Below are 22,569 nucleotides of genomic sequence, written 5' to 3'. Positions count from 1 at the left end.
ATAATTTCATTATTTATTCAACATGTGTTTATTAAGCATCAATTATGTATCTTAATCTAGATCAGGTACTGGGATAAGACAGCACACTAAAAGTCACTGTCACCGATTCTTCTATTCTTTCTAGGATTTATCTCTTTGTTTATGTGTGTGGATGTTTGGCCTGCATATGTGTCTGTGTAACCATATGCGTGCCTGGTGCCCACAGAAGCCAGAAGAGGGAGTCATATGCTCGGGGACTGGAGCTACGAACAGTCAGAACCACCATGGGGGTGCTGGGAATCAAACTGGGTCCTCTGGGAGAGCGGCCAGCACTGCCAACTACCATGCCATCTCCCTAGCCCTACAATTTGTGTTTTCATGAAAGGAACGAAGACATTAAAAAGCCAATAAGTCAGCAATAACTGATGACCCACTGGATGGCAGGATCATGGAGAAATGGAAAGCAAGGCACAGAGACCAGGACCAGGACCAGGAAGAGAACTGCTCAAGCCCACATAGCCAGAAAGTGCCAATCACCCAGAGACAAAGAGCATGACAGCCTGACATAAGAGTGTTAAAGGCCAGGGCTGGAGAGATGGCTCAGCAGTTAAGAGCACTGGCTACTCTTCCAGAAGTCCGGAGTTCAATTCCCAACAACCACATGGTGGCTTACAACCATCTGTAATGGGATCCGATGCCCTTTTCTAGTGTGTCTGAAGACAGCTGCAGTATACTCATATTCATTAAATGAATAAATAAATCTTTATTTAAAAAAAAAGAGTGTTAAAGGTCATGTAAGGAGATAAAAAGAAACAGGAGTCTTGCTGAAAAAGCTCAGTAGTGACTGAGGAGATAAGTATGCAGCTGCATCCAATTCCTTCTCCCCCACACCCTTAAGATACTGCTCCAACGTTGGTCAATCCTGCCAAGTAATTATCTTATACTTCGCACCACTCTGACATTCTCCCTTCAGTTATACCATCTCCCTCCACCCACAGTGGCAGGCAAACAGCTACATGTCTCCATCAAACCCACATCTCTGGAAGGTGAAGATAAGCAATTCTGAGCCCTCTGCCAATCCATCACAACTTCGGTTCCTAGCCAAGGCTTAGGTAGACAAGAAGACATGCAGCGTGCACTCCTCAGAGCCCAATAGTGGTCCTCAATACTGATACCATCGTTCCGGTTGCAACAATGGCTGCCACAATCACCACCACCACTGCCAACATCTGCCACCAACACCACCATGAGCATCGTCACCACCATCAGCATCATTACCATTATAGATACCGTCATCACTAAGAGCATCGCAAGCCATACCTCTACCATCAGCACCATTATCTCCAACATCACCACAGGCAACACCACCAACACCACCATGAGCAGTACCACCACTGTTACAACTCTCAAGTGTCACCACTGTCGTACCTCCACCATCAGCATCAAAACCGCCTTGATCACCACAATACAGTAAATAAAGATACTGATGCTTAAAATGAACACGCTTCCATAGACAGATGCCAACGGTAATTGTGTACTGATATTAAAATGGCTTCTCGCCTGGATCTAAGCTTGCAAGCTTGTGGACGGCCCATCGGAAGGCAGGTTTAAAAACTGGCATCCCCGTTTTGCTGGATTCCTGAAGTGTTTGCAGTGTCAGGCTTCAGGGCCATCCTGCAGTGGGCCTCTCTGGGGAGGTGTGCAGGAATTCAAAACAACAAAAGCCACTAAGCATTCAGATATTTTTCTTGGCCCCAGAACAACTATAGACGACAGGATGTGATAATTTGTGAAAGAAACACTGTATTTTAGCTCAAGGTTTTATTTTTATATCAACATTTTAACTATAATTTAATTAGGTAATGGAACAGTCTTGCTCCAATGAAAAGCTTCCATCTAGCCAGTGGCTGAGAGAAGCTATCCCAGAGTCCCCTAAACTGTGTATCTGTCCATTGCCCAGCAGCCAATATGTTACCAGCATTTCAATTTCTTACCTCAGATGACTTGTTTATCTGTCCCTTCCTCTCCACACCCCTCACTACCATCTTGAGCAAAGCTGCTCTTATCTTTTGCTGAAATAACAAATATGCTTTTTCCCCAGAGCATCCCCACACACAAGATCTGGCCACTCACTGCCCTCTGCCCACTGCACTCAAAGAATACAATTGTGAGAAAATCTACTAAGGATCCCCCAGCGGCTCTATAATGAGTTAAGACAACCTGGGCAGCAGTGAAGGACAGCCATGTAACCGTGTTCAGAAGAGTTCCCAGAGAGACACTCTACAATTCTGAAACTGTCCATTGAGGTCTGAGATTTAGTGTTGGCCCACCTCTTCATTCTCTACTTGTGCCACGCCCATCTGTGCTGTTGTTAAAAGGGCATCCATCCCTCCAGTTCCTCTGATGCACTACACTCCTTCCAGACATCTAAGGCACAATGTCTGTCTTAGGGTTTGACTGCTGTGAGCAGACACCATGACCAAGGCAACTCATAAGGACAACATTTAATTGGGGCTGTCTTACAGGTTCAGAGGTTCAGTCCATTATCATCAAGGTGGGAGCATGACAGTGTCTAGGCAGGCATGGTGCAGGAGGAACAGAGAGTTCTACATCTTGTTCCTAAAGCCACTAGAAGACTGGCTTCCTGGCAGCTAGGATGAGGGTATTAAAGCCCATGCCCACAGTGACACACCTACTCCAACGAGGCCACATCTCCTAAGAGTTCCACCCCCTGGGCCAAGCATATTCAAACCACCACAATGTCCTTGCACCTACCCAGTTCTTCCTTCCCAATCCACTTCATCTCTGAATTAACTCATTTATCCTTTAGAGACCACATACCTCCCAATCATGTCTTCTTTTTATGGGGACCTGTTGCATAGGAAACTACTCAATTTATAATTCCATGTCTTTATAATTATTTAATCGTCACTTTTGATGGCAAGCTCTGTGGGACAGGAATCGTGAATTTTGCTCAACAATTGTCTTTACAACCAATCCCAGCACAGGATATAGGATTTTATTTTTATATCAACATTTTAACTATAAGTTAATTAGTTAATAGAACAGTCTTGCTTCAGTGAAAACCATCCATCTAGCCAGTGGCTGACAGAAACTATCCCAGAGTCCTCTAAACTGTGTATTTCTCCCTAGCCCAACATCCAGTATAATATATGCATGTGTATGTGTGCACACACGCATACACATATATATTTGTATATTTTTAAATATATTTGTGTATATATACATAATACATATACACATATATACATATACATACATATATATATACACACATATATACATACATATATATATGAGACAATAAAGCACTTATCTCAGACTCCTGAACAGCTGCCAATTCTGATCAGTTATCAAGTGTGCATGACCCATGCTCCCTCCTCTCTCTGAGGCATGCCAGCAAAGCCTGCAGGCTGCAATGACTCTCACTTCCATAAGTACATTTCTTCCTTGAGAAGGCTGACTAGCCAGTCAGTGCCTAACTAAAACTAGTTAGACAGCTAACCTGTAATTCAAAGAACCTTGTCAGAAAGAGTAGAAGATATGCACCTAACTGTGTTCAGAGTGCTTCACAGCAAGTCAGGCCTTAGGGCCAAATAGCACTGACCACAAATCTCATGGCAAGATTTACAGTATTCCATGAACTAAAGCAAGCCTCAATATTAGGACGCAGCACTCGGGACGCAGGAATGTATAGCCGGATGGCTACTGGCTGGTGGTATTACTGTCATTTCCTAAGACTCTTTTTGAAAACAAAAGGTATATCCCAAGAGAGCAACCCTGAGCAAAACAGTCTTCACATCACACAATAGCTCTACACGTTGACACAGACAAGATGCCAGTAAACTCCAGTAGTATTGTATTAGAGACAACCACCACCCTTGGCACCAGCATTATAAAGGGCCTCTGTCTATGGTATCTAGTACACACTGAAGGCAATCTCTTACTGGTTCTTTGTTTTAAATACAGCTAGTTTTAAATTATATACATTCTGTTTCAGGGTATGTGGGCATGAATACAGGTGCCCACAGAGGCCAAAAGGCATCAAGTCCCCTAGAGCTGTTGTGAGCTGCCCAACATGGGAAACAGAACTTCAACTTAGGTCTCCTGAAAGAGCAGTGAGCACTCTTAACTGCTGAGCCATGTCTCCAGGCCTTCTTATTGGTTCTTTATAAACTGCTGAGCTAAATGATGAAGATCAAAGGGCACGGGTTTTAACTTTAAATTATCACAGACTGATACTCACTGAAAAATTAGAAGTCAAAAGACGCTCATCAGCTGACTAGTAATTCATACATCCACTTGTCCAGGTCAACAAATTCCTCTTGAGAGGACAAAGTTGTCATAAGTAAACCCAGGATGCTAATCCCCAATAATACACTCCCGGTAACTAAGGACTCAGGTTCCACCTCCTACCTTACAGTTATGGAGATTAGAGTCTATATCTACTATTATTAAAAACAGAGATAGGCCAGGCCTTGGTATCATACAACTTTAATCCCAGTACTTAGGAGGTGGATCCCTATGAGTTTGAGGCCAGCCTGGTCTACACAGTGAGTTCTAGGACAGTTAAGGCTACATAGAAAAACCCTGTCTCCAAAAACAACAAACAAACAACAATAATCAAACAGAGATAGACATGACTTAGTTTAGACCTCCTAAAGAGATACAGAGTAATAACAGTTTGGGGGATTCCTAATTGAAAATATTATTCTAATAGCCCACGAGTAACAGGAGGTAACCAATGCAGTCTCAGTCAGTCAGTCTCTCTCTCTCTCTCTTTCTCTCTCTCTCTCTCTCTGTGTGTGTGTCTGTGTGTGTGTCTCTCTCTCTCTTTCTGTCTCTCTCTCTTTGTCTCTTTCTCTGTCTCTCTCTCTGTCTCTGTCTCTCTCTCTCTGTTGCTGGCCTGGCCTCCCAGAGAACACATTATTGTCGAAGGAGACATTTTCCCTGAAGGCATTTGACAAAACCTCAAACTCAAGACATCTCAGCTTCCTGGGACTAGGTATACCCTTCATGTTGGGGTAATACTACAGAACACAGCCAAGACCATACCACTACCCAGATGCTAGGAGAACAGTGATCCAAGATCTTCTGGGCAGCCTCGGGACTAGCAGAAGGAAAGAAGGTAAGTAGCTGTGGCTGTGGCTGAAAACAACCTCTGAATGTGGGGTTCACTCAGCCTTTCTTGTTCTGTTCATATGGGCCTATTACTTCGTGATAAATGGTACTTGGCTTAGGGTCAGTCTGAGAGGGAAGGGCAAAGTGACTGGAGAATCAGAGGCGTAGTCCCAACCTCCCTGCACCTTCGTCTCCTTCAAATATGACAAGGCACAACAGACTCTTGTTTGAAGTCATCACAAAACTAGTGTTTAATTCTCTTCTTTCTCCGGGCTCCTGGTTCTCCTAAAGCCAAGCTACCCAATACTATGCTGACCCCAACTACACACCACATTCCATCCCTAGCACCCACATTTTCCAAAGCCAATCTCCTTTTCTATGCCATGTGGTCTTACTGGGATCCATCAGTTTCTTCTCTCTGGAAGTTAATATTTAAGCAGCGCTCATGTTTGAATACATGGACCCTAGTTGCTGAACTGTTTGGGAAGGATTAGGAGGTGTGGCTTTACTGGAGGCCCTGTGTTACTGGGGACAGTCTTTGAAGTTTCAAAAGACCTAGTCTCACTGTGTTCTCTACCTCCTTCTTCAGTTCAAGATGTGAACTTTCAGCAGCTGCCCCAGTTGCCTGACACCTACTACCTAAACTTCACCATCATGGACTCAAACTTTCTGAAACGATAAGCCCATGATAAACTATTTCTTCTATAAATTGAATTGGTCATGATATCTTATCACAGCAATAGAAAAGTCACTGGTACTTTTATAGTAATAAAAGCACCAATGAAAAAATCCTTAGCACTGATCTCCAAATGTGACACCCCAAGGGTCAATCCCCTATCCCTGAGATGCCAGAACTCCAGGAACCAAGCCTGATCCCGTTCTAGCCCCAGAGCCAGACCATTTGTGCCTAGTTCAATTCAGGAAGCCAGTCTCATAATCAGGCCCTAGTTCAACATTCATTTTTGTTAGTGTGATAAAAATACTCTGCCCAGAAGCAACCTATGATAGAAAAAAAAAAAGAGAGAGAGTTTATTGGGATTACAGTTCCTAATGCACCCACGATACCTGCTTGCTTATGCTCAGCTAGCTTTCTGTATGCTTACAGTGCCCATGAAATGGGTTCATGAACAGGGTGGGTCTTTCTGCCAATCAAGACAATCAAGATAATCCCCCACCAACTGCTAGGGAACCTAACCTAGGACAGCTCTCTTTGCAGATTGTAATAGCTGCTCCTGGTTGTCAACTTGACTATATCTGGAATGAACTACAATCCAGAATTGGAGAGCTCACCTGTGATCCAGATCTTTAGGCTAGAAGACACGTGTTTTTGACCTGGATCTTGGAGAGCTTGAGGCATGGTGGCCATGAAAAGCTTAGGCCCAGGCAAGGTAGTATATACACCTTTAATCCCAGGAGACTGAGGCAAAGAGATCTCTGAGTCCAAGGTCAGGCTGGGACAAGCAAGTCTCAGATCCAAGCATGGAGGTACATACCTTTAATCTGGGCTGCGCCTTCTACTGGAGACCTACATAAAGACATTGGAAGAAGGAAGATCCACTCTTCTTTGCCTGCTTGCACTTACTTACCAGCACATCTGCTGGAACCTACTTCTACAGAAGACCAGCAGAAACAACTAGCCTTGTGGGACTGAGCAACTATTAGATTCTTGGACTTCCTATTCACAGCTGATCATTGTTGGGTTATTTGGACTAAACTGTAAATCATCACAATAAATTCCCTTAATATAAAGAGACATTTCATAAGTTTTGTGACTCTAAAGAACCCTGGCTTATATACAGATGCTTCCAGGTTTCGTCAACTTGACAGTTAAAACTAGCCAGCACAGACCACCTGTCCTTACTGTTTCCCAGGTGCATCAACTCATCTTCCTCTCACAGATGCTACTGTTGCCAAGAAACAACCATTTGGACATAGACACCCTGAGAATCTTTGGCTGTACACTGACAAGATCAGCAAGACAGGCAGAAACTACACATGGAAGTACCACATTCCTTGACATTGATTCTCCAATAGCCGCCATGGCCGCCAAGGGCTACCTTTGCCATGTAGACTCCATACAAATGTCTTTAAAACATCATAACCTCACATTTTAAGTCGTGCAAAGAAGGATCCAAATCACCGGAGCCTCAACTAGCAAATCAAGAAATTCAGCCAGTTTCAAGGTATGCAGAGTTTGTTATTCGGACAAGGAGAAATTAAAGTCTAGCTTAAAGATGTATAGAAAAGTAGAGCCCTGATCTGGGCTCTCCAAGGGATGGAGGCAAAAGCAGGGCAGATGCCCCCAACCCAGACCCTATAATAATAAATAATACAATGTTGCTCAGGGAGTCTTGGGACCAGGGAAGGCAATCTAGACTTCAAGGTTTTGCCCACCTAGAAAACAGTAAGCATCTCATGAATACAGAGAAAACTACTCACTCCAAAGAATTAAAGTAAGCTTTCTGAAAGCGGAAGTTATGCTTTAAGTCTTAATTACTGTCCTAAAGGATCCATGGAACCTATAAGCCCCTTGCCCAAGGACAAATACTTCTTGAAATGCTGCCAGCTATTATTTGTGGATGATAACAAGCCACATTTTCACTCCCCTAAACAAGTTTGTTCTATTGATCCACACCGGATGTGCTTGATCACATTTGGGCGGGAAGTATGTGAACAGAAAGTACGTCAGGATGTATGCTTGCCCCTGATTGGACATGTAGACAGGAAGTACGTCAGGATGTATGCTTGCCCCTGATTGGACATGATGGGAAATAGTATGAACCACTGGTTTTGCCTTTTTAAACCCATGCAAAACATGACTTAGAGCCATTTTCTAGAAACCCAGAGATGGACCTGATCAGAGAGCCCATCAGCCGGTCCAGTATTTAAAGCTTGCTTCAAATTTGTCCTGAAATTACAGTAGCGGTCGGTAGCGGTCTTATTCTCGATTGGCAGGTATTAACAGCCTCGGTGCTATTTGAAGTGACAAACCAAAGAACTCTCAAGGTCAACCGGGTGGCTGGCTCCACAGAACATTTTCTAAATGTGGAAATATATGTTCAAAAAGAGAGGAAAAACCTGCAAGGGAAGTTGGGAGTGAAGAACGGGGCTCCGAGGTCGGGGTAGAATTAATTGGAGGGAAGAAGAGAAGCATTAGTGAGAAGAGGGATTATGGGAAGAAAGTAGATCAAGTCTTGTGGTGCGGGAAGGAAGGTGAGGTCCTGATCACCAGAGGACCACCAGTATTTGTGAGTACCTGCTGCAAGCCAGCATCTGTGCATAGCCCTACGTGCGATCCCTCATATAACCCTTAACAACAGTAACCCTGGACCATAGACCTCTTCATTTCCCTGTTAAGAAATCCATCCAAGAAAGAAGCAGGGCTAGAATTACCACTCAGGGCTCTTACACTGCCAAGGCCCTTCCTTTCATAGCTCAAGGCCTTTCCCAGGGGGCTCCTTGATGTGGCTGGGGGTTTATCCAATAGCCTGGGTGTGACCAACCTTGTTCTCACACAGTCCGAGAAGCTACTGGCATTTAGCTTACTCCTGTTTGTGCTTCTCAGCCTTTGTTTTCCAGATCCCACCCATGTGAAAAGACCATGGGATTTCCTTTGTTCCTGGCACCTGCAAGGGACTGAGTGTTTGGCCCTAACTCTCTCTGCACTATTAGGCTTCTCCAGAAACGCAATTTTGCTCCAAACGACAAAAGAAAACAAAAACTTTACCCACAAAAGTAAATCACTTAGAGCAACAGGTGACTGGACCACAGACTGATTTTAAACATCATCAGATCCCACGTAAAAGCCATCTTCAATATTTCTGTGCCCAACTGAGCTAAATCATAAGGACCACCATGACCATCGAAAGATCCATTCTAACCCAGAGCAGTGGTGGGACACGCCTTCAATCCCAGTACTCAGGGACAGAGGCAGATGGATCTCAGTGACTTGGAGCCCAGTCTGGTCCACAGAGGTAGTTCGAGGACAGGCAGGGCTACTCAGAGACACCCTGTATTGAAAAACAAAAATAAATTAATTAATTAATTCATTCATTCATTCATTCTATTCTGGAGGTTGAAGAGATAGCTCATTGGTTAAAAGCATGTATTGCTTTTGCAGAGGACCCGAGTCTGGGTCCTACAATCCATGTCAAGCTCCTGTAACTACAGTTCTAGGAAATCCAGCACCCTCTCCTGGGCTCTGCAGGTACCCACACATATGTGACATAAATAGGTGCTCTCTCTCTCTCTCTCTCTCTCTTTCTCTTTTTCTCTCTCTCTCTCAAACACACACACATTTTAAAACAAGTCTTTAAAAGTAAATGCGTTTTAGAGTCTACTATAAAATGTGTAACTACAAAATTAAGTAGGGCAAATCACGCAGCAATGTGTGTCCGACATATTTTTAAAACACACAAACACACACACATACTTAGTCCCTCAGAACTCTAATCCCACACAAGTTATGGACAGACGAAAAAAATACAGAGAGGAGACAGAAGGGATCTTCCTGTGTTATTGTGCGTAGTGCGTACATAGTGGTTAATGTGCATCTTGAAAAGAGACAGCGCGGTTGACAAGAGAAGATGAGAAGTAATCTTCCCGGTCTCCAAGTGGCCTTGACCACAGCCCTTAACCAGCGGTCCAAGTCCTTGGCTGATGTTCAGCTCACCCACGCCTCTGTCTCTTTTGTTCCTGAGTCTATCCCACGTTAAGCCACCAAGGTTTCTAAAACATTCAGACATCAAGGACAACATGTTCTTTCTCCAGGAAATGCGTCTCACAATGATCCCTAAGCTTATCAAACATGTTCCTTATGGGAATTGGATGTTCACGCGCTTATTTCTGGAAATTAAGACTGTCCGTTTTAGACAGAAGCAAACTCATCTTGTAATTATCAGCCTTGGTGCTCGCTCTCCTTGAACAAACGCGTGGATGCATTCTGGGCTCCGGATGTATTCTTGGTGGTCCTGTCTACTCTGGATGGGAATCAAGTTATCAATCCAGCAGGAATTCACTTTCACATACAATTCCTTGTTACATCAACCTTGAAATGGTAGCAACGAAGCCTATGTGAACATTACAACAGTATAAAAGTGGGAAGATTACAAGACTAACACTTGAGTGATTTTCTGCATTTTCCAATATTTCTATTTTAATTATTATTAATTACTACTACTGTCAATGTTAATAAATGCCCTTTTGCCTTGTACCAAACCAATGTCAGATAAAAGTGCTATGTATTGAATGGCCGAGGGTGGGTTTCTTAAAGGAGGAGGAAGGGGAGGAAGAAGGGAAGCAGAAGATGCCAACAGGGTTTCTTCCCCCCAGTGATCATGCATGCCTTCTATAATCAGTCCAAGGACTTGGTGTGGGCCTCTGTTCTCCATAACAAGAAGAGGGAAATAGTTTTATCTGTGTCAGCGAGAACCTGTATTCTTTTTTTTTTTTTTTTTCAGAGCTGAGAACCGAACCCAGGGCCTTGAGCTTGCTAGGCAAGCGCTCTACCACTGAGCTAAATCCCCAACCCGAGAACCTGTATTCTTTTTTGTTTGTTTGTTTGTTTTGTTTTGTTTTTCGGGACAGGGTTTCTCTGTATAGCCTTGGCTGTCCTGGAACTCACTTGGTAGACCAGGCTGGCCTCGAACTCAGAAATCCACCTGCCTCTGCCTCCCAAGTGCTGGGATTAAAGGCGTGCGCCACCACCGCCCGGCCGAGAACCTGTATTCTTAAACTAATGTCCATCTATGTCTAAGCTTTTACACAGCCACAGCAGTGAGCATTTTCAATACGAGACCCAAAGGAGCCTTAACCATTGCTAACACCAACTCTTTATATGAGAAAAGAACCTGAGAGGTGGGGGAAGAGAGATCACAGTTCAAGGGCATCTTCAGCCACGTAGTAAATTTGGGACTACTCATAGCTACTGAGACTTTGTATCAACCAACCAAGAAACAGAATAAAAATGACCAAGAACGTCACTCAGGGCATAAGCGAGGTCACCTGTAAGACCATGAACTTCTTAATTCAAATATTCTTTTATCTCACAGATTGGTCCATGTCTATAGGGGAGGAAAGAAGTGGGATGGGGCTTGCTGTTCGAAACACACATTAAGAGAATCCACTCATGACCCAAGCGTGTACTAGGAGTCTGGACATCAGCAAGATGAGCTATTTGCCATCTCTGCTTCGTCTCTGCCCGCCTCACAAAATACCAAACAGAACCCCAGTACCTCACTAATGAGGAAGAGTGTGTGGGAATGCGCAGAGCCCCTGCCCTGGAACAGTCCACGCATGCGCATGGGGATGGCCCCCTCTGTATTGCTAGAAAGCTCTGTCCGCTCGCCTCTTAATCATCTTTTCTCCTTCAAGAGGAACTCATTAGGAATCTGCTCACTTAAATAAAAACAACTACACACACACACACACACACACACACACACACACACACACACACTGTCTCAAAACAAAAGATAAAAGGCTTTATCCTCCCCTCCCCCAAGGGAAAGTAGCTGCCAAGAAAACTTCCTCTCTCCGTAAAGCAACAAAGCTTTCAGCCTTTCCTTTCATCTGAAGGATCACAAACAGAAACAGTGAAAGCCATCAAAGGCCATTATGCTTGCTCGGGATCCTTGGCCCCCTTGGAAAAACTGGGGACCTGCAGATAAAGAAGCCAGTGAGCTCCCAGTGTAGCCGCCCGGCCTAATTAACACCATTGCTGCTGAGAAACAGCGCCTGTTGATACAGAGGAGGTCTTTAATGACACTGAAGGCTTAATTCCGTCATAAATTTTAATACAGTATTTTAAATACAAGTGAGTTAATCACTCTCCAAAGTAAATTTACTGAGCTGAGGAAGAAATCCCCACCTTCATTAGTAGTCTCTGACATTCCTAAAATCCCCCTTTTTTTCTCATAAAAAAGGACGAGCAAGACCGGCATAGGCTTTAAGCAATAAAACTCCAGTTAAACTGATGCATATTCATGAAGTTGTTCTAAACTGATTTACAGTTCTTTTCGTGGCGCTGGTACCCACGGGAGTGAGAACCTAAGGAAGCCACAGCCTCTCTGGGTTCCAAACTAGAAAACAGGAGTTGTGGTAAGCCACTGGTAGGCTTTCCAGTTCCGGGGTAAAAGCAATTCTCTAATTGTACAGATCTCATTTAAATACCAGACACCGAAGAACATCCAAAGTAGCCAAACATCTGAAAAGCAGCACACAGAGGCGCCAAGCGTCCATGGTAACATGTAAAACCATCGGCTAGAAAAGGGTCGTTAAAACACTACTGGCCTGTGCGTACTATATTAGGAGTTAGCTGGAGCTCGCAGGATGAGCAGTTGCCAGGAAAAGAAGGATTGAAGTAGGTATCCTTAATCAAATGCCATGTAGCCATCATCAGTAAATAGGGGGGGGGGGCGGGGGGGTCTGCTTGCTCACTGTATCTTGGTTTGAAGGAAGGTATGCAGATCCCAGGCAGCCCCACTCTTGGAAGTTTTTCAAACAAAAGCTGAAAAGTCTACGTTTTTCAATATGGACTCATAATCGTTTACAACATTGTGGGAGCCAAATGTGTCTCCTCACTACACATCCATATAGGATCTCACACTGTATCTGGTCCACCGTACTGCTGAGGGATGTAGGGTCGGGGCAGGGAGGGTAGATGGGCAGAGAGGCCAAGTGGAGCCAGGAGTCTAAAATAACCTGAGGTGGCTTAGAGAACATTCCAGAAAGCCATGGGAGACTAAGAAGAAGAGGAGAACAAGACAACAGCTTCAAAACTTTTAATGAGCTCCCCCTAACAAATGTTTTAGAAATTGTTCCCAGAAAAGATAAACATAAAAGTAGTCACAATAACCACCCAAGATGTCCTTCATCTCAGTCTTTGCCTGTTCCTGCCATATGAGCCTGCCCCTCCCTTCTGTGCATTCAGACATGACGTGATGCTCTTCACACCTTGACTTAAGAGACATGTCATTTTAGGAAACAGTTGGTGACCATTTCTTACACTGACATGAAAACAAAAAACAAAACAAGAAAACACAAAATATGTCCAAATTTTGGCCTCAAATACAAGCACCAGGCTGTGCGTATAAAGCATCTGAGATGCAGATATAGCATCTAATCTGTGGTCTCCGGCAGCTCCAGGACTCCCCATATCTACAAGGATCAACACAGTCCCTGACGACTACCCTTCACAATTACCCCAAACATGAATGGCCCCTCAGAGGCCCTTGTCACAGAACAATCTTTGACACTTACTTCTTTAATGTTCTCCTACCTACCTCCCCCCCCCCCCCCAAGAAAGTAGCACTTTATCCTGTTGAGATTCCATTCCATCTTCTTCAGGCATTTCTGACCTGGACCACAGTCTGGCATATCCTGTCCTGTCACATATATAGACCTGTTACTATATATGTCTATATATGTCTCCGTCAGAAATCTATTGCTGCTAGTATCACAACAGCCAAGATCAAATTAGATTATGCTGCAGAACCCTTGTAACAATCACAATAAGCAGGACAGAAAAAAAAAAAAAAAAAAAAAAAAAGACACGTAGAAGACAAAATAAAAGGTGCAGAACTAAACCCATTTGTCTATGGCTACCTACTTCTCAAGAACACTGTCAGAACATGCATTGGAGAAAACACTGCCTCTTTAATAGGTGATGCTGGAGAGAACAGAAATCCACGTTATGAGCGAATGAAACAAAACCCTATTTCTTATTCTATACCAAAAAAAAAAATTTTTTTTTCAAAATTAAAGACCTTTATGCAAGACTTGCAACTCGGAAACTATCCAGGGAAACATTTCAAGATATAAGCCCAGGTGAGGGCGTTCTGAAGACTCTGATAACTCTCAATGACGATTGAATTATGGGATCACAGGAAATTAAGAACCTTCCATCCAGCAAAGGAAACAATCACCAAAGAGAAAACCTGCCGAATAAGAGGAAATCATTACAAACTATACGTATGACAAAGTATTAATATCTGGAATATTTGAAGAGATAAAAATTAAATAAAAAAAATCACTTCACTAATAAACGGGGAATTGGTTGAATAGGCGGTTCTTAAGAAAACACTAATGGCTGGTAACCATAGGAAAAACTGTTCATCACCCCTTGTAGTCGGCAAGTTTAGCTACACTGCTTTGCCTCCTCGGTGGGTTGCAGGTGCTCACCCACCCAGGAGCTATCTGGATTCATGAATGGAACATACACACACGCACACGCGCACACACACACACACACACACATCAGTTAATATTTGACATGCCCTGACTAGCTCAAAGTTTGGGCACTCCTAAATCTTCCCTGGCTAGCAAATGTTCCCCTCCAATACTTCTGAGACTCTTAAACCTTCCCATGCTACCCTGGGTGTAATCGGGGAAGTGCCAATGGCCCCTTACCTGAATTCTTACATGGCTGGTTGGCCTTCTCTCCTGCAGCTCTTACATCCCATCCTTCTCCCCTGAGTCATGGTGATTCTCTCTCTCCTTCCTCTCTCCCAGTTCCCAGCCCATGAAAATCTAAAGGTCCCGCCTCAGTCTACCTGCCCAGCCATTGGCCGTTGGGTCTTTATTGATCAATCAAAAACCAATTGGGGACAAGAACCTTCAGTGTTTGAACACATAGATTCCCACTTTTTAGGGGCCGGATTAATTCAAAATATTGGAACCAATCCCCCAACAACCCTCAACCAGCAAATGAAATGCAAATGAACACCACATTGAGATTCAACTCATCCCAGTCTCAATGACCATAATCAAGAAAACAAATGATTCCGGCTGGAGACTTGGCTAAGCAGTTGAAAGTGTTGGCTCACACTTGCAGAGGACCCAAGTTTGGCTACCAGCACCTATGTGAGGCAGCTCAGAACTACCTGTCTTTAATTCCTGTTCCAGAGGGGGTCCACTGCTCTCTTCTGTCTCCTGACTTCTTCAGGACCCTCCTGCACACATGCATGTGCACTCACACACACCATACATATAAAAGTAAAACAAGTGACAGCAAATGCTGAGGAGGATGTGGGGAAACAGAAGCTCTCACACAGGAAGAGAGGACAGAGACGTAAAGCAGAGCAGTGTAGCCGCTGTAGACATAGAAGTAGAGGTTGGTTCCTCACAAACCTCAAATACAAGGCAACATGTCATACCACTCCTGGAAATATACCCAAAGAACTAAAAACAAAGTCAACACACCACGCATGTACTCGCACTTCCGTGACTATTGCTGTACTGTTTTCGATAACTAAGAAATAGGACTGGTCTAAATGCCCATCAGTGGGTGAATGATAAAGAAACTATCACTTTCAATTTCATAGAGTCATAAAAGTGAAATTGTGTTAACCTTCGGGAAAACACATGAAACTGGAGATCGTGTCCGGCAAGATAAGCCAGATTCAGACAATTATCATGTTTTCTCTCATACATAAAGTCTAGATTCCTACCACAGAGGAGGAAGAGGAGGAGAAGAAGGAGACAACAATGACTACCCACATATGCCTGAGCCTAGCCATGTGCTAGGCTGACAAAACAGGGCTTGTTGTGAGGAATGTGAACTACCTGACTCAAAGGTATGTTTACCCAGAGATCTCACCTGACCTGGTCATCCTATTATATGATCCCTGTAATATTTTAAGGTTTTTAAAAGTTTTCCAAGACTGTCCCTGGATGATACCACCACGGTTGTGATCACTGACTCCACAGTTGAATGTTGCCGGCCTAATCTAGCTAGGAAACCCAACAGGACTAGTCTTAACTGGCCTGACATCACTCATGACTTGTAACTTAACAGGAGATCCTGTGACTGCTGACAGCGGCACAGTGCACAGAATGTTCTGGAATGCTATCAGCTCGGGGAGCTAGATCCTGTGAGAAGGAGAAAGTCAGGCACAGAGGCTAGGGGGATGGATGGCAGGGATCTAGAGAGTGTTGCTAAATGGAGAGGAACCAAACGCTGCTGAGAACCGCAGCAGGCTCACTGAATAAAGAAAGCTTACTGGTGATAGATGGCACCTGGTTTTTCTCACAGTCAACAGTCTGGGAACTTTCCAAAGTCTTATATACATAAACATAGGTGTACATCACACTTTTTCAACCATCACCTTTGAGAGTCCGATTAAAGCACAACTCACCACCCCCAATAATTAAGAGCTCCTGCCTATATGGTCCCTCATGGAACTATCTAGGTCCATACTTTTTCTTAGCAGGTCACGTGCAAATGAGCACCACAGACTCTTGTTCATGTTTCTGACTACAGTAAAATTCCCAGTTAGCATCCCAACCCCACGCACGACATAAAACGGTTTTCAGTTTGTTGAACTGGAGCTTAGCTGGCTAATACCATTTCCCCATTGGCGTCTGCACGCCCACACCCAGAGGACCACGCCTCACGTTCCATACGCAAGCGTGCATGAGTTAGCTTTGGGATCGGTTGGTTTTGTTCCTTCGCTCCGTGCTGTTTTGAAATATGCATGGGAACAGGCTGACCTTATTCTGGCTGAGAACAGCCTTCGTCGGGCTGTTGGGGCGGGTGGGAGGACGGGCGAGCTGGTCACTGCACAACAGAGTCAAGCCCAGATGAAAAGAGTTCTGTTAGACTAAGGCCTCAGACAGGAGGGACAGATTCCACACTGGTGAGGAAATAACATGCTGTCCAGCTGTGAGTTCCTGAGGGCAAGCAACAGTATAAAGTAGGCAATGACTGGAAGAAAGGTGCATCCCTGCAAGAAGCAACATGGAGCAGGAAGACTTATTTTGGGCCACTGATTTTAAGGGACAAACATCAACATGGTGGGCAAAAGCATGGTGACAAGAACTCGAGACCAGTGGTCGTGTTACATCTGCAGTCAGAAAGCACAGAGGAGACAGAGAGTAGGGTAGTGGCTCTAAAGTCTTAAGACCTCCCTTTAGTGACCCACATTCCTAGAGGTAACAAGGGTTCAAACATATAAACCTATGAAAGAAATTCCCCTTTCTAACCACAGCAGGGTCAAATGGCGCCCCATGACGTCACTTCAAAGAGTGGACCATCCCTTTCGAGACTCTGTGCTCCTAAATTTAGTACGTTGGGCATTCCGAAGCACCAATACATAGCACAGGCTGTGTTCTCTTTATGACTCAGACTGCACTGCTGTCAAAAACAAAACTCGAAAGGTCATGCTGAGAGGCAGAGCACTCCCCGTCCCCTGAGTGAGGGCTACAATGATCCAAGCACGGGGTCCTACAAGACAACTCACAGAACGAGCCGTTGAGTTCTTTCTTCTGTTTATTTCCAGAAGAGACTTTCCGTAGATGGCTGCCGTGCCAAGCTCCTGTCAGAGGGCCATGCCAACCTTCTGCAGGCAGCTTTTCCACCCATATCCTGGCTCTGGATTCGGAGCTATCTCCAAAGAAGGTCTAGTGGGGCTGAAGCCAGCCCTGGGCTGCTTCTGGACTGAGGTCACTCACTCGGCAACACTTAGACAACAACAACAGACGCTGTACGTGACCTGCCAGGATCACTTGCTGGAGGTGTCCACTCCAGCTTAGCTCTTTATTTGTGCAGAACCAGGCAAAGGGGACTTAATGTCTCTCAGGCTCGGGTCCTCCATGCAACTGACCTCATGCGTGACAGCCTTCTAAGTCCTGAGAGACCTAATGAGATCTCAGGTAAAAGCAACTGGCATGGTTTGTATTTGAACACAATCAGTGCACATCAGATTGTGCAATCGGATCGTCAGAGATCACAATTGAGTACCGAATTTTCTCGGCCATAAAACAAAGGGCTACCCAAAGTCTCCTCCACAAACAGACCTACCACCCTATCCTCCCTGAATCTCAGGACTCGAGATCTTTAAACAGAAGATAAGGAAGGCCCTATGCAGCTCTCTTTAATGCAACATGCTTCTCTCCCAGACCCCTTTACGGTAGCTTCTCCGACTGCGAGGAACACCAGCAGAGTCAAGACTCACATGCTGGTGGCAAGCGTACAGGTCGGCACATTTAGGAAGCAAACCAGAGGTGTGGTGTAGCTTCTGAACAAACTCACTCACCTTGGTTGAAGTCGCACTGTTTCCTGGCACTTGAAGATGCTGCTCTGTGGACTCTCATGAGCCGGTGTCCCCGTTCTGCCCTGGCACTCTGACTGGCTGGGCACCGAATGCTCTGTCTCCTACAAGACAAAAGAAGAGTCATCCTATAGATGAGCTGTCTAAGGCAGTCATTTCCACAGTGCTCTCTCTGGGCTGGGCTCAGTTCAAGGCAAGAGGCAACTACAGTTACCACTCACTCACTCTCCTGACTTCCATGTAGGAAGGGAGATAACTCAATGGCCAAATTTAATAGGCATCTTTCTCCCGCTTAATTGATTATCTAAGTTTATAGAAAGGGGAGTACCACTTCCAAAATTATAAGAATGTTTTAGGAATTAAAAATTATATAGTAGGGACTAGAAAGATGGCTCAACAGTTAAGAGTTTGTACTCTTCTTGCAGAGGATAAGTTCGGTTCCCAGCACCCACTCTGGCAGCTCACAACTGTCTGTAACTCCAGACCCAGAGGGATCCCACCATTCTAGATTCCATAGGCAGCTGCACTCAAGTGTTCACACTTACACAGGGATGAACATTCAGTGTTTAAAACATTAAAACATGCTTTTTAGAGATTCCTGTATTTTATGAGTCCTTTGCCTACATGTATGTATGCATGTGCACCAGGTGCATGCTGGGTACCCAGAGAGAGGCCAGAAGAGGTACTGGATGCCCAGAACTAGAATTACAGATGGTTTTGAATCACTATGTGGATGCAAAGAACCATGCCCAGAGCCTCTGAAAAAGTAACAAGTGCTCTTAACTGCTGATGTATCTCTCCAAGCCCAATAAAATAGGTTTTTTTTTTTAAGGACATTATAGAATACCTCACGAAGATAGCTATAAATTTAATACAGCAACATTTACAAGATATTCATCCTTATGAAAAAAACATGTATAAATACAGACACAAACAAGTTGGGATGAGCTGAACTAAAATCTTAATAATAATTACCTGTGAGGATGTCATTTTTGCTACATTTGGGGTCCATATGGATTTCCCAAGTTTCCTATAACAGAAAGATGTTCTTTCTGTATGGAGAAATAACTTGAAGCTAGTCTGAACACTAAGGCACACTCATTCCATGTACTCCAAGTCCCATATCTGCCTGATCTCTCTCCTCTGCCACCTATGTAACTATGGCTGTCGGCTTACCCAGCATCCACACAGACCCTAACTCCCAAGTGCCCACAATGTCATTGCTATTGATATAAAATCCTTCTGAGGGCTGAGCTGCAGTGGATAACACAAACACATTCATACTACAACTAACTCTGCTTCAGCACACACACACACACACACACACACACACACACACACACACAAAATGAATGAATGAGAGAGAGAGAGAGAGAGAGAGAGAGAGAGAGAGAGAGAGAGAGAGAGAGAGAGATTGATTGATTGAGAGATTGATTCAGGACCAACAATTGAACTCTGATAATCTTTAAGCTGTGACAAGCCTGTGGCAAATTCCTCTCAAAATGAAATGGTCCCTCTGCACCCACTGGATGAGATACTAAGATGAGAATTCATGAGCGATTCAGTAATTCCAGATGACCAATAAATACAGTCAAACTATGTGGGATTTGGGGGTGATGTTGCATGTGTCCCTGCAGGGTATATCAATGGCAAGAAAGACCCAGACTTTTCCAGGGTAATGGGTTAGAGCCATCTACGTCAAGTCCTCATATAAGTCATTTTTCTAAAATATTAGAATAACTTAGAATGGCCACATAGTCGCCAGAGTCTTCTAATAGGAAAATTGTATGAATGTCATCCTATAAGAGGTAGGACAGACCTCTAAGAGGCTCTACCCAGCAGCTGACTCAGACAGAGGCAGATACCCACAGCCAAACAGTGGATGGAGCTTGGGGACTCTTATGGAAGAATAGGAGGAAGGACTGTGAAGGGGATATCCCAAAGGGGATAGGAACTCCACAGGAAGACAAATAGAGTCAACTAACCTGGACCCTTGGGGCTCTCAGAGTCTGAACCACCAACCAAAGAACATACTCAGGCTAGACCTAGGTCTCCTACACATAAGTAACAGATGTACAGCTTGCCCTTCATGTGAGTCCCGAACAACTGGAGCAGGGGCTGTCCCAAAAGCTGTTGTCTGTCTGTGGGATGTGTTCTTCTAGCTGGGCTGCCTTGTCTGGCCTCAGTGGGAGAGGATGCACCTAGCCTCACAGAGATTTGAATGCCAGGGTGGGAGCGATGCCCAGGGGTGGGGAGAGCACCTGCTCAGAGGAGAAGAGAAGGTGGAATGAGAGAAGGGTTGCAGGAGGGGGTGACCAGGACGAGGCAGTGAGCGGGATGTAAAGTGAATAGATAAAAAGTAAAATTAAATTTAAAAAGAAAAAGAGGTAGGACAGAGAGGGAGAAGGCTAAGGAAGAGGACTAAACAAAGAGAATCAAGATACTGTCTTTACCCTTCCAAGGCTCCAGATTCAAGCAGGAAGACCCTCGCTGGGCAAAGTGTTATTTGTATTCCCTGGCTCTCCAGTGTCAGTAGCTGCTTCCAGAAAGGTCTACGGATACTCAAAATATTGGCAAAGGTTTCTCAAACATAGTGGCTTTCAAGGAAAAAGAGAGAGAGAGAGAGAGCGCGCTCTGCTGCTCTGCTTGCTACTAGCTAAGCATGTGACCTTAGGCCAAGTTACATGAATTACCTAGGCCTCAGCTCCCTTGTTGGTAACATAGGTAACCTTGTTGGTAACACCTCTGCAACCTCACAAGGGTGTTAAGATGTGACTAGAATCTTTCAGTGCTTTTCAAACAACTAGAGGTAACAACAAGAGAAAACGCTCAGTGAAGATATTTGTCTGATAAAAAAAAAAAAAAAAGGCCCTCAGCAATCTGAAACTGGTGCTAAGAGATTCCAACAACAACAACAAAATTATTTTGTACAACCCTTGTTTCACATTTCTATGCAAGTATCAGAATATCAACAATATTTTAGATACTTTTTTTTTTTTTTTTTTTGCTTTGATGTGGTGGTTCTGAGATACGGTCTTGCTATGTAGAGCCTGCTGGGCTGACCCAAATGTTCTGTCTCAGCCCTCCAATTGCTCTCCCCCCTCAATGTCAGTCTTCCTGTCATCTGGCCAGTGGAGATCGTATATCTTACATCTTTTCCTGCATCTAGCATCTTCCTCAGCCCTCCATTTCATCCATCATGTGTCTCAAGTCTAGCCTCACTGGTGTGATGGACCAATGCATGAGAACCTGGCTTAGCATCCCTAGAGAGCCCACAGAGAGCCAGGTAGGGTAACATGTGTCTTTAATATAGGGCACCTACGGCAAGATGGGAGGCAGACACAGGAGCATCTCAGGAAGTTTGTGGGCTGCTAGCCCGGTGTACACAAAACAACAAGGGACCCATCCTCAAACAAGAAAGAAGGCAAAGACGGACAACCGAGGTTGTTCTCTGACCTCGAACACATGATATCTCAAACTTATGAACTTATGAACACAAACACACACTGGAAGAAAGACTACAAAACTGTGGCTTTGTTACGAAAAAAAATGACCTAATTCTTTTTTTTTTTTAAATAGCTTAGAGAATGAATTCTTTAGTTCTATCTTTAAAATAACTGGTTCCCTCGTCATTACTTCAACAATAAATCAAAGCCCCTCTATACACAACTATGAGGTGGGATCTCATATGCTCCTCCTCGTCTGTATAAATAGCCACCAGCTCCTGCCTATTCATTAAATAAACTTATAGGGAAAGACAGACATATAGAGGATGGGTACGTACTTACTAGCTTTTTGTTTGTATTGAGACAAGTTTTCATTATATAGCCCTGGCTGTACTGGAACTCACTTTGTAACCCAGTCTGGCCTGGACCACTGTCTTTTGAATCTGTCTGCCTTTGCCTCTCTAAGGCTGGTATTAAAGGCATGCACCACCACTGCCCAGCTAGGTAGCTAATTTCTAAATCCAGCATGAATGTCACATTTACTAACTTCCTCAAGTAAGGTACTTTTTAGTGCCTACATTACGTCATTTGAAATCTAGGACTGGGCTTTAATTTCTCCATTCTCTACAATGAGAAAAAGGAGGTGGGGAGGGGAGAAGAGCGAAGAGGAGAAAAGAGGACAGGAGAGGAGAGAAGAGAAGAGACCTACCCAAGCTAGGAAGATGGCCTTTCATGCAAAAGGTGAATTCAAAAAGACTTTGAAACGTACAACTGACATTTATACGTTCTGAAGACTGTTCACACAACAGCAGACATTTTTGTTCACCAACTAAACCAGTAACAAATACAGCTTGTAACTGAACAGGCCTCAAATCACTGAAATTATATAGTTTCTTATTAAGAAAAACTGTATTATTTAAAGTGGTTCTCATTAAGAGAGACCATAAAGTCAA

The 22,569-nt window shown here is 44.1% G+C and overlaps 1 protein-coding gene across 5 annotated transcripts in view; it reads right to left on the bottom strand.

Moving 5' to 3' along the window:
* Window positions 1-22,569, bottom strand: part of Fam13c (family with sequence similarity 13 member C) — a 111,998-nt gene that overhangs the window by 56,595 nt on the left and 32,834 nt on the right. For all 5 annotated transcript variants that reach the window (XM_034524126.2, XM_034524125.2, XM_034524124.2 and 2 more), the window contains one exon: window positions 18,156-18,274. In XM_034524126.2, coding sequence (XP_034380017.1) covers window positions 18,156-18,274 — 119 coding nt within the window. The remainder of the gene's footprint in view (window positions 1-18,155; window positions 18,275-22,569) is intronic.

Source organism: Arvicanthis niloticus, chromosome 20 (genome assembly GCF_011762505.2).
Source record: "Arvicanthis niloticus isolate mArvNil1 chromosome 20, mArvNil1.pat.X, whole genome shotgun sequence".
NCBI lineage: Eukaryota > Metazoa > Chordata > Mammalia > Rodentia > Muridae > Arvicanthis > Arvicanthis niloticus.
This window is presented reverse-complemented; position numbering and strand designations above follow the sequence as displayed.